At 35.0% G+C, this 19762-nt stretch overlaps 1 protein-coding gene across 4 annotated transcripts in view; it reads right to left on the bottom strand.

Moving 5' to 3' along the window:
- The window catches only part of TC2N (tandem C2 domains, nuclear), an 89099-nt gene that overhangs the window by 31763 nt on the left and 37574 nt on the right, over positions 1 to 19762 (bottom strand). For all 4 annotated transcript variants that reach the window (XM_026455430.1, XM_026455429.1, XM_026455433.1 and 1 more), the window contains 2 exons: positions 2710 to 2832; positions 1183 to 1416 (listed from right to left, as the gene is read on the bottom strand). In XM_026455430.1, coding sequence (XP_026311215.1) covers positions 1183 to 1416; positions 2710 to 2776 — 301 coding nt within the window. In that variant the 5' untranslated portion in view covers positions 2777 to 2832. The remainder of the gene's footprint in view (positions 1 to 1182; positions 1417 to 2709; positions 2833 to 19762) is intronic.

Below are 19762 nucleotides of genomic sequence, written 5' to 3'. Positions count from 1 at the left end.
AAGAAATCGTTGAACCTAGTAAATGATATATATGTTTAAGCATTTGCAAGGAAATATATTGGTGTCTTCAATTTACTTTGAAATTCATTCCTCTCCAAAAAGTGGATTAATAATGGATAGAAGAATGGATAGGTAGACAGATATTTGATAAAGCAAGTAAAGTAAGTAACGTTAATGGCAGAATTTATGTGGTGGACATACAGGTATTCACTATTAAGTTTTTTTTTTTTATTTTCCTGTATGTTTGAAATTTTTCTAATAAAATTTTGAGGGTAAAAAAGTCATTGTGACTTACGGTGTTTCAATGGACTAACACAAATTGTTTTTAAAAAAACAAGACAAGAGCTACATGTTGTTTCATCTTCTCTCTAATAATTTGGCTTCTACATTCAGCCACATTCAGCCAATGGATCTACCTTATTCAAGTAACTATTTAGACTGGGAAGTAAAGACTGGTGAAGAAAGAAGGGAAGGAAAGTGACTATTAACCAAATATTAGAAAACAATAAATAAGAAACATGTTTTCTATGTTTCCTAACCAATACAAAATAATTCCTTTACTTTTTCATTCTAGACATGTGATGCATAACTGAGGTATTCTAATTACAGTCATTCCTCAGTATATGTGGGGGATTGGTTCCAGCCCTCCATGGATACCAAAATCCATGGATGCTCAAGTCCCTTATATAAATGGTGTAGTATTTGCACACAACCTATGCACATCCTCCCATACACTTTAAATCATCTCTTGATTACTTATAATACCTAATGCAATGTAAATGCTGTTGAGATAGTTGTCATATTGTATTATTCAGGGAAAAAAATGACAAGAAAAAAGTCTGCACATGTTCAGTACAGACGCAATCATTCTTTTTTTTCCTGAATATTTTTGGTCTGCAGTTGGTTAAATCCACAGATGTGGAACCCACAGATATGGAGGGCCAATTATATATTATTTCTTGAAAAAAGGCCAAATCTACAAACAAATTATTGTATTATGATCAGATTTCAAAATGGGACCTTTTAAAACTACTGCACATTAAGTTCTTCTACAGAAAGAGCAAAATATAAAAAGTAAAATAAAAAAATTTTATAAGAATTTTGTATTAAAAATATAAAAGCAAAATAACAGCACTTAAATGTTACATATCGATTTTTAAATCCTGCTATTTTATTGTTTACCTTCAAGTTCTTCCATACGTGAAGGAGTTGCTTGTGTCCTGGGTTGAATATAAGATAACTTAAACTTGGGCACCACAAATGGTACTTCTTTGCCATCAGATGGTAATTTGGAAAGCAAATAATCCTCAGTACAGCCAATCTGAGGCTTTACAGAAACAGAAGTCAATGGAGGTACAGAGATAGTAGCATTTTGACTATTTGGGACTGCTGCTTTAAAATCTCTTTCCACAGAAACTTCACATAAAAGAAAAAAGAAAAGAAAAAAGTCACAAATATGAATATAGGTTACATATAATAATCTAAACCTAGCATACTTCAATATTTATTTAACCACTTTAGAAAAAATTCCTGACACATAAACTACTCTTGGTTCTTACCAAACACTTGCAGAATCTACATTAATTTTGTCCAGACAGTATCTAAGCAATTAATACACTATTGTTAAAGTACATTAACTTATCATAATGGTAAAAGCAGCTTTCAAGAGTCTTATTCCCACAAGAATTCATAGACGGAAAACAATTTTATTTTGTAGTCAGTTATACAGTGCTTTTGAGTAAAAATCTAGTCATTTAAAACTACTGTCAACAAAAGCAATTCTTGTCAGTACTACTGGTTAACATCAGTCTTAATTACATAGAGCAACACTACAAGGAAGATAAAGGTTCCCAAGCCTATAAAAATCACAACCAAATCACAAAATAAAATGCACTCTGACCCTAGATATACTTCATAATGGCAGCTATCCCAGTCGTAGTTTCTATGGCCCATTGTATTCATTCTTTAGAATCATATGTGATTCCTAAGCTACATGATTTAAGATGGGAGGTAAGTTATTTTATATATATATATAATGCTATCTGTAGACTGAAAGTACAAGTACTATTCTGTAGAAATTTATGAAATGTTTTAATGTAAAAAAGAAGCCTTCATACTCAAATATACTATGAAGCTCTGCTATAGATTAGGAAATAAAAGTGACAGAGAAGAGATAAGAAAGCCATGCAATAGAAAAAGAACTCTCCAGGGGTCCTTAATAAATTTGAGTCTTCATAGTTATGGGTCTCTTCCACATTGGTCATTTATTCATTCAAGGCACTTTTAATGTTATATAAATACTGTAGATAGTCTCTATTTAAATCAAAACATCAGTCAGAATATGTTGTCTCCCAAACACACTTCTCTTCCCTCCCTGCCTTTGCCTGTACTATTTCATCCACCTGTAATGCCCATGTCCAATTTTCAGCTTCTCTTCCTTCTTCCCACCCAGCTTGCTAAAATCCTATTCAGATTTCCATGGCAAATGCAATCTTCTTTATGGTAATATCTTACATATACCCTGGGTTGAATTAATCTCTCTCTCCCCTATGCTCCAGACTACTTGAAGTTATAGAATACTTACTCAATGTGCCTTATGTTTCTGCCTCCCCCAAGAAGTTGGAAAACATGCCTAATTCTTTGTATTACAAAATGCCACAAATGAAGGAGGTGCTACATAAATGTTACTGAAGTCAAAACAAAACTCACAGTTGTGTTTTTCTGTTTCACCATAGAAACATCCTCCACAGCAACTCTTTATAAATTCTGTTGCCATTACATTCAATTTCCAATATCCAGCAAAAAATACAAACTTCCAATCTTAATATTAATCTGTTGGTAGAATAGAAAACAAGTTAACCTTCTTGTCATACTTAATACCATTAGATATTACTAAATAAACCACATTATCCATCCTTTTAAGATATAATGAGGATTCTGAAGCAAAAATACTTAAGAGGAAGATAGATTATTCTAACCATATGAAATTTTGTATAACTTACGTATAAGTTATTAAAATTATATGTTTAAAAATTACTAAATGAACAATCTCAATGTTAAAATCTGAAAAAAAGAAAAATTCCATTCTCAATTTTCTTTCACGAAAAATAAGATGGAAGATTGAATGGACAGATATAGAGTAACAAGGGGGGGGTGTTTATGGCGGGGGGAGAGATAGAGAAGGGACAGTGTGGAAAAAGAACAGCAACATGGAAGAAACACAGAAAAACAAAAAAAGAGAGAAAAGAAAAAAGAAAGAGGTAAACTAGGACATTTGCTGATAAAACAGCAAGAAACCTAAGACAAGAGCACATAGAATTAGGAAAAAATGTTTGGGAAGGGAGATGAAAAGGGAAAAGTCAAAAAAAAAAAAAAAAGTCGGGGGCAAACCTAGAAATAGAGAGTGGAGACTAGACAGCAGGAGAGAGGGTGAGTTGAGGCAGAGAGAGAGAGATAAGAAATAAAGAGGGGAAGAGTAGAATGAAGCAGAGAGAGAGGGAAGGAGAAATGCAGATGAGAGCAAGATGAGAGGTACAAAAGGGCAGAGAAATCAAAGAAGAAAAAGAAGGATGGAGAAAGGTAAGAAAAGGAGAGAGGGGAAAACACAAAAGGTAAAAGAAAAGAGATGAAAAGAAAAAATGTTCAAAGAAACAGTGAAAGTTAGAAACTGAAAAAAGGATGAAAGATGAGAAAAGGGGAAAAAGATTGAGATAGAGAAGCAGAGTAAATTTAGGAGCACTGGTCAAAGAATACAAAATTAATTTTGATAGGAGAAATTGGTTGAATAGCTCTACTGTACTCCATGTGAATACAGCTAATGAAAATCTGCAGTACTCTTGAGAGATGCTAAGGCTGGATGTTTAATGTCCTCTCCACAAAAATAACTACGCCAGGTAATGCAGATGTTAGCCAGATTTAATCATTTCACAATGTATAGGCACTTCAAAACATCACATTGTATACAATAAATACAATTTGGTCAATTTGAAAAGTAAAGAAAAAGCATATTTAAAAAATGTAAAGAGAGAGTGGTAAAGGAGATAGGGTTAGAGAGGTAGGAGAATACAGGGATAAATAAAAACAGACTAGGAGAAACGGAGATGAAATTAAAAAGCTGATAGGGAAAGAAACTAAGTATCTTAAAGGAAAGTTTATTCATTATTATATTCTAATAAATACACATGCAGTATAACTAAAACAATTTTCCTCTTTCACCTGATCTATCTAAATCTATGTCCAAGCAAAAGTTAAAAGAAAACATGGCACTCCATAGAAAGTGTGAGAAAACATTCACTTCCTCCAGATCAATTATTCTGGTAATTCAAAGGCCCTATAATGGGCACCAATAAACAAATAAACTGCATACTTCATGAATTAGTTTAATCTTTAGAGTTATACTAATAGAAAAGTATACCTTAAGCACTACATCACATACACACAAAAAGACACTACAAATAAGACACAGTGCAAATAAAGGAAGTCTATTTTATATTTCCCAGGAAATTAAATTGTGTAAGAACTTCATGCCCAATTTCCTATTGTCCTTGGTCTCAGTGCCTTTGTTCTAAATGCACTCTCTTCATTTATGCCTACTTAAAAAACTCCATACATTTTTCACAGGAGGTTTTAAACATATGCGAAGTATAACAAAACCCTAATCACTCAGATTAAAATAATTATCAACTCATGGCAAATCTTATTTCATCTCTGCCTCCCCATTTACCCTGTCCTTTGGATTATTTTGAAATAAATTCAAATCATATAATTTCATCCATAAATACATAAATAATGATCTCTAAAAGATGTGGCAAAGGACTTAGGAGTTAACTTCAAGGGGTTCTCACTGGCTGAAGGTGAATCATTTCAAGCATTAATACAAACAGTATCTGTAATGAATGGTAACATATCAAATATTTCTAAAACGTTGCTCTTTTTAAACATAACCATAATAGTATTATCATGTGTAAAATAATTAATGCCATCAACTACTTGTTCACTGTTCAAATTTCCCCTATGGTCTCAATTTGTATAGTTATTTTGTTGAAATTAAGATCAAATTTTAAATTGTTTCATCTTTTGTTATTAGAAATAGTGCCACAGTAGCTTTGTGCAAACATATTTCTCAGATATTTCTCAGTATACATCTGTAAGACAGATTCCTAGAGATAAGACTATGGGGTCAAAAGGTGTATATATGTAATTTTGCTTGTATTGCCAAAATTCTCTCTGAAGCACACCATTTTGCAGTCCCAATAGCAATATATAAGAGTATCTTTTTCTGTTACCAACAAAATACATTGTCAAACTGATGGACTTTTGCCAATGTGATAGGAAAGAAATGATATATTGTGTGTTTTTTTTTTTTTGAGACGGAGTCTCGCTCTGTCGCCCAGGCTGGAGTGCAGTGGCTGGATCTCAGCTCACTGCAAGCTCCGCCTCCCAGGTTTATGCCATTCTCCTGCCTCAGCCTCCCGAGTAGCTGGGACTACAGGTGCCCGCCACCTCGCCCGGCTAGTTTTTTGTATTTTTTAGTAGAGACGGGGTTTCACCGTGTTAGCCAGGATGGTCTCGATCTCCTGACCTCGTGATCCACCCGTCTCGGCCTCCCAAAGTGCTGGGATTACAGGCTTGAGCCACCGCGCCCAGCCTATTGTGTTGTTTTAATTTACATCTCTCTTATTATAACTGATGTTGAGCTTCCTGTCATATAAGATTAATCTGTAATTGTTTCTATGAATTCTATTCATTATCTCCTGCCGATATTTTCATAAAGCTGTTGGTCTTTTTCTTCTCCAGGTTTTGAAGCTCTTTAGATATTTCAGAGATTAACACTTTATCCATTATACAAGTGGCAAACATCCTTCTGGTTTGTTGTTTGTCTTTTCACTTTGATTACGGTGTTTCTGCTATGCAAAAGTGCGTGTGTTATACAAATCATAAAATAATTTACCCATATGTTCTTCAAGTACTTAGTACAGTGTTATTTTCTATACTGACATCCTGCTATACAGTATGAGAAATGGATTCAAATTTACCTCTTCCCAATTCACTATCTCAACACAAACACCACATATTGAAAATTCTACATTTTCTCCACTTACAGGATGCTCCCTTTAGTACACATTAAATTTCCATATGCAATTGGGTTTATTGTGTATTTTCTATTCTCTTCAATTGTTCTGTCTATTCCTGTACCAATAGTATATCATTTTAATCTTAAATTCATATACCATGTTATAACATGTAGCAAGATAAGTCATCTTTACCCCTCTTCACTTTCTGCATTTTCTTAGCTATTCTTGCTTGTCTGTTCTCGAAAATGAACTTTATAATCTGTCTAGCCTTAGGAGGAAAAATCTGATGGTACTTTCATCAGGATCATATTAAACTTATAATTTTTTTTTAAACTGACATCTCTAAGAATATTGAGTTTTCCTACATAGAACATAGTATATCTTTATATTTGTTCAAGTTTATGCTATGCCTTTGGGAGTTTTTATAGTTCTCATAAAAATTCTGAAGATTTCTCATTAAGTGTATGCCTGTATAATTTGCTTGACTATCACAAATGGTATCTTCTCTTCTATTATATCTTGTGACTATTTCCATTTTTAAAATGTATACATTTTCAGAAGCCCTGTTCAGCCCCAGCATATCAGAGTAAAATACTCCGTAACTACCCAAATCAAACAAATAGTCTCCCATTTCTAAATGTCTAGAGTCTTTAAAAAAAAAAAAAAGTTTAACATTTTTCTTAACATTTGATGAGATCTTGTTCTATCTTCCCCGTTAGAATGTAAACTGTTCAAAAACAATATTGTACTCACTTTCTGCTTAGCACTCAGCATACTATATGATGCTGGGAATATAGCTGGAACTCATCAAATACCTAGCTGATAGATAAGGAAACAAAGTACAACTATTTCCCATAAAAACTCACAATATATTCATCAAATCACATCTCTGACACCAATCAGCTTGCAAATACCTAACGTTAATCATGACAGGAATGTGGAAGAATTGGTTAAAAATGACTGCTACTTCAAGTGGAAAAGTTCTCAACACTGATGGCCTTGAGTCATCCAAAATAAGTTGGGGAAGACGGAGGAAGGTAGTAGAAAGAGTGAAAAGTTTATATGAATGAAATGTGAAATCTGATTAAAATGAACACCCAGTAATACACTACAGGAAAGACAGTTTTAAAACACATGGATATTTTACTTTTGTAAAAAATAGAGTAACAGGGACAGATTTACCCTACCACCTGAAAAGCAAATAAAATATATGGAACAGCAATTTTCAAGACACTGGCTATCAGACAGCAAAGAACTGAAAAACAGGAACTAAATGAGGTAAGCCTTTCACCTTACTCCCTTGAAGGAGTTTCCAGGCCATGGGAACTTACTCAGGCAAAGCTGAGTAGATTTTCTGAAATGAAGAGACAAAGCTGAAAGTATGTGGAGAACAAGGCAGCGAGAGTTTGCATAACAGACTACTGTAGAATAAAGAGGTACATACAGAGAACAATGGAGATCAGCAGAGGGTCCCACTCAAGTATTCAACAGAGTACTGATCAGCACACACACAAAAAAGGAAGCTACACAAGACTGGGAGGGAAAGACACCAGAAAAAATTACAAAAACCATGCATAACCAGTATTCACCAAGGTCAGGAGTGATGCCTGTCCCCACAAATCAGACTGGAAAAGGGATCAAATTGTTTACACAAAACTTAACTGTGTCCCAAAGCAAATTTACAGAAATCCAAAAATATCCAGCATACAAAGTAAAACTCACAATATCTGGTACCCAATAAAAACAGTACCAGGTATGCAATGAAGCAAAAAATATACAGAACCCATAATGAAGAGGAAAAAAAAAAAAAGCAATCAATTAGAAACAACCTAAAATTGACACAAGGCAGTTGAGGACATTAAAATAGTTATAGCTGGACTCGATATGTTCAAAAGGTTAAGTAGAGATATGGAAGACATTAAAAAGACCCAAAACCAATCTCTAGAGATGAAAACTATAATGTCTGAGATGGAAAATATACTGGATGGGATTAATACCAGATTGGATATTGCAAAAGAAAATATTAATGAACTTGAAGGCACAGTAAGATAAACTAACTAAAATGAGACACAGAGAAAAGATCAAACATCAAAATTTTTAAAAGATTTAACATCAAAATGATAAAAGGCATCTGTGACCCATGGGACAATTTCAAGTGACCCAAAATACATGTATTTGGAATCCACAAAGGAGACTGGAGACAGTGGGGAGGGCACATATGAAGAAATAATAGCCAAAATTTTCCAAACTTGGTAACTACCAACCACAGATCTAAGAACCTCCATGAACACTAAGGTCAGGAAACATGAAGAAAACTACACCAATGCACACCATGCCATAATAACATCATTCAAAAACAGTGATGAGAAAATGTTAACAGCACCCAGAGCAAAAAGACATGTTACATACATCAGAGTAAAGATTAAGATTAGCAGCATATAACTGGGCATGGTGGTGTGTGCTTGTAATCCCAGCTACTCAGGAGGCTGAGGCATAAGAATCACTTGAACCTGGTAGGCAGCGTTGCAGTAAGCTGAGATCATGCCATTGCACTCCAGCCTGGGTGACAGAGAGAGACTGTCTTAAAAAATAAATTAATTAATTAAAAGGGATAGTAGCATAGTTCTCAATGGAAACAAAACAAAAACAGTGAACCAAGATCTTTAATATACTGAAAGAAAAAACCCATCAACCTAGAACTTGACACTCAGAGAAAATCTTTCAAAAATGGAGGTGACATAAAGACTTCTTCAGACATACAAAAGTTGAAGGAACGTATTACCAACAGATCTACACCACAAGACGTGTTAAATGATATCCTTCAGGCTAAATAATTCATATTTCTATGAATCTACACAAAGGAATAAAGTGCACCATGAGTATAAATATATGATTTATTATTATTTAGATTTCTTTACAAGTTTATTAAAGCTTAGACAAAAAATAATACTGTGACAAAAGGTTTGTAACATATGTAAAACTAAAATGTATTACATCAATAGCACAAAGGCCGGGGGAGAAATAAAAGTAAATAATTTTAAGGTTCTTATAGTATATGTCATCACATCCTCAACAAAATACTGGCAAGCCAAATCCAGAAACATATAAAAAGATTTATATATCATAACCAAGCAGGATTTATCCCAGGATAGTAAGATTAGTTTAACATCTGAAAATCAATTCATGTAATGCATCATATTAACAGAATAAAGGACAAAAACTATGAGATAATCTCCATAGATATAAAAATTTGACAAAATCCAATAATCGTGATAAAAACACTGAGAACAGAAGAGAATCCTTCAACATAATAAACAGCATCTATGAAAAATTGATAGTTAAAATCACAGGAATCGCTGAAACATTGAAAGTCTCCCTCTAAAGCCATGAAAAAAAAAAAAGATTTCTACTCTCTCTACCTTTATTCAACACTATATTTGAGATTCTAGCTAGGGCAATTAGGCTAAAATATTTTGTAAAAGGCATTCATCTGGGAAATCAAGAAGTAAAACACTCTTCATTCACAGACAACAAGATCTTGTAAATAAAAAAAAAAATCTGAGAAATTCACTAACAAACTTATCAGAAGATCACTAAGGTTACAAGATATAAGAGGAATATATAAAAGTTAATTGTATTTCTATATACTAACCATGAACAGTCCAAAAATGAAATTAAGAAAACAATTCCATTCATAATAACATTTTTAAAAAACTAAAATACAAATACTTTTAAGAAATGAAGTACAAGACTTACACACTGCAAACCACAAGACATTACTGAAAGATATTAAAGAAGAGCTCAATAATTGTGAAGATATCCCATGTTCATGGACTGGAAGATGTAATATCATTAAAATGTTAATATTATTAATATTGCTAAGGTGGCAACACTCCCCAAATTGGTCTAGAGATTCAACACAATCTCTACCAAAATCCCATCCAGCTTCTTTACAGAAACTGACAAGCTGATCCTAAAACTCATATGGGAATGTAAAGGGTGCAGAATAGCCAAAACAATCTTGAAAAAAAAAAAAAAGAACAAAGTTGAAAAACTAACTTCAAAATTTACTACAAAATTAGTCATCAGGACAATGTAACATTAGTATAAGGACAGACAAATAAATCAATAGAATTAAATTCAGAGCCCAGAAATACACCCTTACATTTATAGTCAACTGATGTTTAACAAAGGTGCCAAGAAGTTTTAAAGGGAAAGAAATAGTGTTTTCAACAAATGGTGCTAGGACACCAAATATCCACATTTATATCCACATTATATCCACATGCCCTCTCCACCAAAAAAAAAAAAAAAAAAAATTGGATCCCTGCCTCCCACCATATACAAAAACTAACTCAAAACTGATCACACACCTATATGTAAGAGTTAAAACTTCAAAACTCTTAGAAGAAAACATAGGAGTAAATCTTTGTAAACTCGGGTTAGGCAGTAGTTTCTTAGACACAACACCAAAAGCACACATGATCAAAGAAAAATTTGATGTACTAGATTTAATTGAAATTAAAAACTTTGTGCTTTAAAAGACACCATTAAGAAAGTGAAAAGACCACTCGGAGACTGAAAGAAGATATTCGCAAATCATACACCCAATAAAATATGGATTATATCCAGCATATATAAAAAACTATTACAACTTAATAAAACAGAAAAATAACCCAATTAAAAAACAGGCAAAAGATCTGAACGGACACTTCTCCAAAAAAATCTACAAGTGGCCAAAAAGCACATGAAAACATGCTCAACACCATTAGTGATTAGGAAAATGCAAATTAAAACTATAAAAAGACAACAATACACATCGATTAAAAAGGATAAAATTACAAAGATTGACCATTCCAAATGTTTATGAGTATGCAACAAGTAGTACTCTCCTATTCTACTGGTGGGACTGTAAAACGGCATGACCACTTTAGAAAACAGTTTGACAGTTTCTAAAGTTGAACATATACCTGCTACATGATTCAGACATGCCATTACTACATATTTATTTAAGAAAAAAGCAATATGTTTACACAAAGAGTTGTACACTGGTGTTCATAGCAGCTCTATTCAAAATAGCCAAAAACTGAAAACTATCAAATATCTATCAACAGATGAATCCATTCAGAAAACAAAATGTGACTCAATGGAACACTACTCAGAAATAAAGAAGTAAACTGGTTAAACATGCAACAACATGGATGAATCTCAAAATAATTATGCTGGGCTTTCGCCACAAAAAAGAGCATGTGCCATACAGATAAGTGCCATATTCTCTTGTATTTGTTTTATTAATAACAAAGCCATATTTCAGTTCTTATTATTTTTTCTTTAATTTGGCTTTTCTAGCTATCTTATTAATACTGATTTGTAGCTGAACTCCACTGTGTGATTCAAATTTTATAAAATTGTAGAAAATGGAAATTAGGCCGGGCGCGGTGGCTCACGCCTGTAATCCCAGCTCTCAGGGAGGCAGAGGCGGGAGGATAGCTTGAGCCCAGGAGTTCGAGACCTGCCTGGGTAATACAGCGAGACCCCGTTCTCCACAAAAAGGAAAAAAAAAAAATGGAAATTAATCAATAGTAACAAAAAGTTGATCAGAGGCTGCCTCGGGAGAGTGAGGAGCGGGGAGACAAAGGGCAGAGAGGAACAGAAAGGAAGGACTTGGTGGGGCAGGAGGAAACTTTGTGGGGGTGATATACTCATTATCCTTTTTTTTTCGAGACGGTGTCTCTCTATGTCACCCAGGCTGGAGTGCAGTGGCGCGATCTCGGCTCACTGCAAGCTCCGCCTTCTGGGTTCATGCCATTCTTCTGCCTCAGCCTTCCACATAGCTGGGACTACAGGCGCCTACCACCACACATAGCTAATTTTTTGTATTTTTTAGTAGAGACGGGGGAGACGGGGTTTCACCGTGTTAGTCAGGATGGTCTCGATCTCCTGACCTCGTGATCTGCCCGCTTCGGCCTCCCAAAATGCTGGGATTACAGGCGTGAGCCACCGCACCCAGCCTATACTCATTATCTTGATTTGTGGTGATGGTTTCATAGGTACATACGTAAATGAAAACATCAAATTGTAGATTTCGAGTATATGTAACTTACTACATATCAATTATACCTCAATAAACCTGAAACAAAATAATACATAAACAGAATTATGGAACATTAACATAAAAGAAACCTCAAAAACATTAACAGAGCAGAAAGCTTAGAAATCATTTTATCAGGGCCAGGCATGGTGGCTCATGCCTGCAGTCCCAGCACTTTGGGAGGCTGAGGCGGGCGGATCATCTAAGGTTGGGAGTTGGAGACCAGTCTGACCAACATGGAGAAACCTCATCTCTACTAAAAATATAAAATTTGGCCGGGCGCGGTGGCTCAAGCCTGTAATCCCAGCACTTTGGGAGGCCGAGACGGGTGGATCAGGAAGTCAGGAGATCGAAACCATCCTGGCTAATATGGTGAAACCCCGTCTCTATTAAAAAATACAAAAAGCTAGCCGGGTGAGGTGGCGGGCGCCTGTAGTCCCAGCTACTAGGGAGGCTGAGGCAGGAGAATGGCGTAAACCTGGGAGGCGGAGCTTGCAGTGAGCTGAGATCCCGCCACTGCACTCCAGCCTGGGCGACAGAGCGAGACTCCGTCAAAAAAAAAAAAATATATATATATATATATATATATATATATAATTAGTTGGGCGTGGTGGCACATGCCTGTAATCCCAGCTACTTGGGAGGCTGAGGCAGGAGAATCATTTGAATCCGGGAGGCGGAGGTTGCAGTGAGCTGAGATCGTGCCATTGCATTCCAGCCTAGGCAACAAGAGCAAAATACCATCTCAAAAAAAAAAAGAAATCATTTTATCAAAGTCCTTCTAATCTTACCCAAGAAAATAATGAGTCAAGCAACTAGATAATGTTAGGTTTAGAACCAAACCCTAAGCTTCACAACTTTTTCTAACATACCACATTGTTTTAGGTAGGGTATGGGTAGAAGGGCAGGACCAGTCAGGTTAACAGACTACGTGCTGGCTATCTATATAGCCACATGTTTGCTTTTTTAGCAACAAGGAGAAGCGAATATAAGTGGTTAAAAGTATACTGCCTAGCTTCCAATCCTGTAACTTTCACTTATTAGCTATATGACCTTAAATCTGTTACTTAACCTCTCTAACCTTCAACTTCTTCATCAATTAACAACAAAAACAACAACAACAACAACAAAAACACTTCTTAGGGTTATTGTGATGATCAACCAAAGTAATGCACATAAAGTACAAAACTAGTGGCAGGGCTGTTTTAAGAATAAATGTTTGCTGCCATCAGCAGCATCATTATTACATTTATTATTATCAGATCCTACTTACAACTGATCTGATTCATGCTAGGCACTTTACCCAATGCCAGGAATGATAGGAGGACATTTAGCTAGAACATTCTAATATGAAGACAGACTGTAAAAAGACTTAAATACTTCCATATCAATAGATAAAAGCTATAAGCACCCTAGTCACTTTAACTCCCCCGTAGGTACCCCTGAGGTAAATGTCTGAGAAAGCAGGGGCCTCCATGACTCTGCTCCAGTACTATGGTCAGTGGTCATGCAGGACAAGTTTTTAAAATACTTTTAATATCACTCCCTGTTTGGGGTTCCCAAAGGGCTTATTTGCCTCTCCTGGCCTGACATAGTCTACGAACAGCCCTACCTATGGTATTCTCACAAATGAAGGACGGTAGATCATCACGACTTTCCCCTGCAAACCTGCTTTTCCTCTGGAATTTCCTACTACAGTACCACTATCCAGCTAATAACTAAGCCAGAAATATGAGTGCCATTCTTGAGGCCTTCTGCTCCCATAATCCACACATCCAATTCATTCATTCACTTACTTACAAGCATTTATTGAGCATCTACTATGTACTAGGCAATTTGCTAGGCACTGAAGACAAAATAGAGAACAAGACAGACAAGCTTCTGAAGAGCTTACCACAGAGGAGGGAGATAAACAGAAAAATAGACAAACACATGATACATTCAATCCAATGAGGAAAATTAGCCAGGATTCAAGAGGAACTAATGTTAACTTCGTATAATCAGAAAAGACTTCTCTGAGGAGGTTAACAATCCAGCTGGAACATAAACACAAGAAAGGATCAGCTAGCAAAGTTCTTGATGGTGGAGCATTCCAGAAATTGCAAAGATTTTGAGTTGTACCCACTTTGCATTATTTTGCAAGGTACTGAGCAACAGAAAGAGTGGTTAGAAGGTGAACTGTGAAATAGGCAACGGTTAGAATTCTGTTGAGTAGAGTCCCTTAATCCTTGTAATTTTTTATTTGGGGGGTGTGGGGGACACGGAGTCTCGCTCTGTCCTCTAGGCTGGAGTACAGTGGTGCGATCTCGGCTCACTGCAACCTCTGCCTCCCGGATTCAAGCAATTCCCTGCCTCAGCCTCCCGAGTAGCTGGGATTACAGGCACCCGCCACCATGCCCGGCTAATTTTTGTATTTTTAGTAGAGATGGGTTTCACCATCTTGGCCAGGTTGGTCTTGAACTCCTGACCTCATGATCCACCCACCTCGGCCTCCCAAAGTGCTGGGATTACAGGTGTGAGCCACCACGCCCAGCCATCCTAGTGATTTTCACACCTTCCTTTCTATTCTCAATTTGATTATTTTGATTCAGATGTTATGATATCCCAAATTACAGAGAGCCAGCTAATAGGTCTGCCTTTCAAATTCTTTTTATCCCCCCACTGTGCTGCTAAAGTCCTTCATCTGCTTTAAATAATGCTATGTCTGTCACTTTCAGGATAAAATTTATTCTGCTAAATACAATATGTGACCCTTCTCTTGCTCATCTTCCACTACTTCCTTCTGCAAATACCAAGCTTCAAAACATAACTACCTGATGTGCTAGAAACACACCATTTCTCTTTTTTACTTCTGCGCCTTTGAACTATGTTAGGGTAGGAATGTCTCTAGTTTCTTTGAGACAGATTTGTCTGTATTAGAAAAACTACCTGCCTGCAGATACATGCCATACTCTTCTATATTAGCTTTATTAATAAAAAGCCCTATTTCAGTTCTCCATCTGCCTTATTCTTTTGTTTTTCTTTAATTTAGATTTTCTGGCTATCTTATTGATATTGATTTATAGCTGAATTCCACTGTGATCAGAGAAATTGTATATGATCAATGATAGGCATAGTATATGATCAATTTTAATAAATGTTCCATGTACATTTGCAACTTTGAGGTGCAATGCTCCATGTACATCACTAAATCAAATTTGTTGGTCATGTTAAAATCTTCTGTATCTTGGCAGGGCACAGCGCCTCATGCCTGTAATCCTAGTATTTTGTAGGGGCCGAGGCAGGAGGATCATTTGAGTCCAGGAGTTCAAGACCAACCTGAGCAATATTAAAGAATTAGGCCGGGTGTGGTGGCTCAAGCCTGTAATCCCAGCACTCTGGGAGGCCGAGACAGGCGGATCACGAGGTCAGGAGATCGAGACCATCCTGGCTGACACAGTGAAACCCCGTCTCTACTAAAAAATACAAAAAATTAGCCGGGCATGGTGGCAGGCGTCTGTAGTCCCAGCTACTCGTGAGGCTGAGGCAAGAGAATGGCGTAAACCCTGGAGGGGGAGCTTGCAGTGAGCTGAGATCCGGCCATTGCACTCCAGCCTGGGCGACAGAGCGAGACTCCGTCTCAAAAAAAAAAAAAATTAAAGAATTAGCATCTAAAAAGAAAACTCCAACTATGACTGTGGATATATCTATTTCTTCTGTTAGTTCTATCAGATTTGTTTCACATATTTTGATTCTAATTTATGAGGTGCATACAAATTTATTAATCTCCCTTTCGATCTCTAGTAATACTTCCCTTAATGTTGGCTTTGTCTGATATAACTAGAATTTCTTTCAGTTAATATTTGCATGTTATATCTTCTTTCCATCATTTTCTTTTCAACCGTTCTGTGTTATGCTCAAGGTTCCTTTTATAAGTAGTATGTAGTTAGATTGTGTTATATTATCCACTCTGATAATCTTTGCATTTATTTGTATTTTAACTGTATTTAGTCCAGTCATAAAGATTTAAAGCTGTTTTAACATATTGGTAATTTAAATCTCTTATCATTATGGTAACTTTTTAATTTCTAAAAATGCTTTTACCCTAAAAACAATTTTGTCCAATAGTAATATAGCTATGTAGCTTTCTTTTAGAAAGCATTTGTATGAAATATCCTTTTCTGTTTACTGTTTCCATTTGTTTATCAACCTTTCTGTCTCCTCATATTTTAGATATGTCTCTTATAAATAGCATTTAGTTGAAGTGTTTTAGTCCAGATAAACACTCTTTGTCTTTTGACTGTAATATTTATTCCATTTATATTTAAGATAACTGGCTGATACATATTTTAATTTAAACCTATATTTTATCCTGGGATTTCTATTTGTCCTACTTGTTCTCTGTTTCTTTTTCTTTCCTTTCATCCTTCCTTGGATTGACTGAGTGTTTATGATCTTCATTTTTTTTCCCTCCAATAGATTGGATATTGTATTAGTTTTCTATTGCTGCTGCAACAAATTACCACAAATTTAATGGCTTTAAATAAACTTACTGTCTTACAGTTCTGGAAGTTTGAAGTCTGAAATGGGTTTCATTGAGCTAAAATAGAGGTATTGGCAGGGCTGCATTACTTCTGGAGGCTCTATGGGAAATTCCATTCCTTTGCCTTTTCCAGTTTCTAGAAGAAACCCGAATTCCTTGGCTCATGGCCCCTTCCTCTACTTCAAAGCCAACAAGACAGCATCTTCCAGTCTCTCTGATCCCTGCTACCATTGTCACATCTTCTCTAACTCTGAATCTCCTACAATCTCTATTTCATTTAATAAGATTCTTATAATTACATTAGGCCAACCTGGATACTCCATAATCCAAGATAATCTCCCCATCTCAAAATCCTAAATCACATCTGCAAAGTCACTTTTTCCATGCAAGGTAACATTCACAGGTTCTGGGAATTAGGACATGGTAATCTGTGGGAGGCCATTATTCTGTATACTATAAATTTTATACACTCAATTTCCTTTTCTTTAGTTACTTTGGTTGTTTTAATATGCACACTTAACATGTCAAAGTCTAAAGTTAGTCCTTTTATATTCTCCTGTTGCATAGTAAAAAGACTATTAAAGATTTTTAGCTCCTTTACATGCCAACCCATGTGTGACTTAGGCATGATGTCACCATTGCACATATTTTGATTCTATCTTGTTAAAACCGCAGAAAACATTATTATTATTTTGTAAAGTTAGTGTTCATTTGTATTTACAAACATATTTCACCAATTACTTTCCACTTCATTCCTTCTTACATTCCTTCCATTTCATTCTTTCTTGCATCACCAACTATTCATATATGATCACATTATTTTTGCTAATATCCTTTATGATTTACTTCAGTGAAGGTATATTGGTAGAAAACCCTCTCAGTTGTTGCTGATCTGAAAATGTCCCTGATTTTTATATTTTTTTGTGAAAAATATCAATAACATACAAAAGTATAGCAAATATAAAATAAATCCACATGGACCCATTACTTAGCTTTAATTATTATCAACTCATAGTTAAACTTTTTTCCACAACATCCTCCCACTTCCAGAAATTTTGAAAAAAAAAATCGAGATATTTTATCTATAAATATTTCAGTACGTATCGCTAATATTTCAGTATGTATCTCTAAAAGACAATATTGAAGAACATCTAATACCAAATACAACTTATATTTATATATTTATACTTATATTTATATTGTATATCTCTTTTTAATGCAACTACAGTACCATCACACTTTCAGAAAAATCTATAATTTCTTCATATTATTAGTATTCCCATTTCCCCAATTTTCCTATAATTTTTTATAGTTTATACGAGTGAAATAGGTTTAAATATTTCTTAAATCTCCTTTAATCTACAAGTATCCTTGTAAGTATTCTGATGCTGAAATCAGGTCTCTTATCCGATAGAGTGTATCATAATAGGATTTTGCTGATTGCATTCCCATAGTGTCATTCAGCAAATCTCTGCTTATTTTTCTGTAAAATTATAGTTTGATCTATAACTTAATGTAATACGGAGTTTTAGGTTTGACTTTTTATTTTTATCAAGACTACTCCATAGGTTGTAGGTACATAATGTTAAACTTTTATTTTTTAACAGTGTTAGCCACCATTGATCATCACCCTGTATTACTCTCATTCTTAAAGATATTTCCTCTGGTTATGAATTCTAAATTATAAGCTATTTTCTTCAAGACAAAAATATCTTATTCCATTGTCTTCTGTCCCACCATTGTTATAAAGAAGTCAGCTGCCAGCATAACCACTGTTTTTTTGAAAAAGAAAAAAAAATCTTTTGTCTAGGCCTTAAAGCAATGTAAGATTTTTCTCTTTGCCTTTGGTTTTCTTCATTTCCCTGTGATGTTTCTAAGTATATACTTTTTCTTGATTGAAATTCATTGAGATTCTTGAATATATGGATTGGTGTCTTTCCTCAGTACTGAAAAATTCTCATTCATTATCTCTTTAAATATTGTTTTTGCCCATTTCTTTTCTCTTTCTTTTCTTGCAGAAATTCTAATTTACTAGACTTTCTCACTATAATTCCTCACTCTGATCACTCTAATTTCCATGTCTCTTCGCCTCTTTTATATTTTCCATTTCTGTCTCTTTGAGCTACATTCTGAATGATTTATTCTATCTTCCAGTTCATTCAATCTCTTTGTGGAGTACATCTAATTTTCTAATTAGTAGTTAAGCTGAAAGATGAGTTTTGAGTTTTTATTACTGCATTTTCATTAGTAGAAATTACATTTAGTTATTTTTTCAACCTGCTGTGTAGCTCTGTCACTTTTTAGACTCCTGATCCCTGAATATATCTTTAAATCTGTCTTTTATTTACTTAAACTCAGTCCAGTATAGTTATCATGATGATCTACGACTGGTTTTTCAAGCTTTTGTAGGTTTATTTCGAGTTTCTATCATTCTGCCAATTCTTGCTCAGGATGTCCTACTTCCTTGTACAGTTGGTTATCTTTGACAATGAATTATTCATTGACCATGAAACTTTACTGGTAGAACTTTTTAAGCTAAAAATGAAAGTGTATTCCAGAGAATATCTGCATTTGTTTACCAGACCATTTTCAATTCATGTGTTGACAAATAACCCAATTCTAAAATGGACAAAGGAATTAGACATTCCTGCAAACAAGATAGACAAATGGCCAATAAACACATTAAGAAGTGCTCAGTGCCACTGATCATTAGGAAAATGCAAATCAAAACCATAATGAGATACCACTTCACACACACTAATAAAAAAGACGGACAAAAAAATAACTGTTGGTGTGGCTGTAGAGAAACTGGAACCCTCATAAATTGCTTATGAGAATGTAAAATGGTGCAGCTGTTTTGGAAAACACTTTGGCAACTCCTCACACACTTCACACAGAGTTACCATATGACCCAGGAATTCCAATCCTCGGTAAATATACCTATGAGAATAGAAAACATATTTCCACACAAAAACTTTTTACACAGATGTTCACAGCAGCATTATTCATAATAGCTAAAAAGTAGAAACAAACCAAATGTCCATCAACTGATGAATGAGAAAACAAAATGTGGCA

The sequence above is a fragment of the Piliocolobus tephrosceles genome, chromosome 6, assembly GCF_002776525.5.
Source record: "Piliocolobus tephrosceles isolate RC106 chromosome 6, ASM277652v3, whole genome shotgun sequence".
In the NCBI taxonomy this organism is placed as follows: domain Eukaryota; kingdom Metazoa; phylum Chordata; class Mammalia; order Primates; family Cercopithecidae; genus Piliocolobus; species Piliocolobus tephrosceles.
This window is presented reverse-complemented; position numbering and strand designations above follow the sequence as displayed.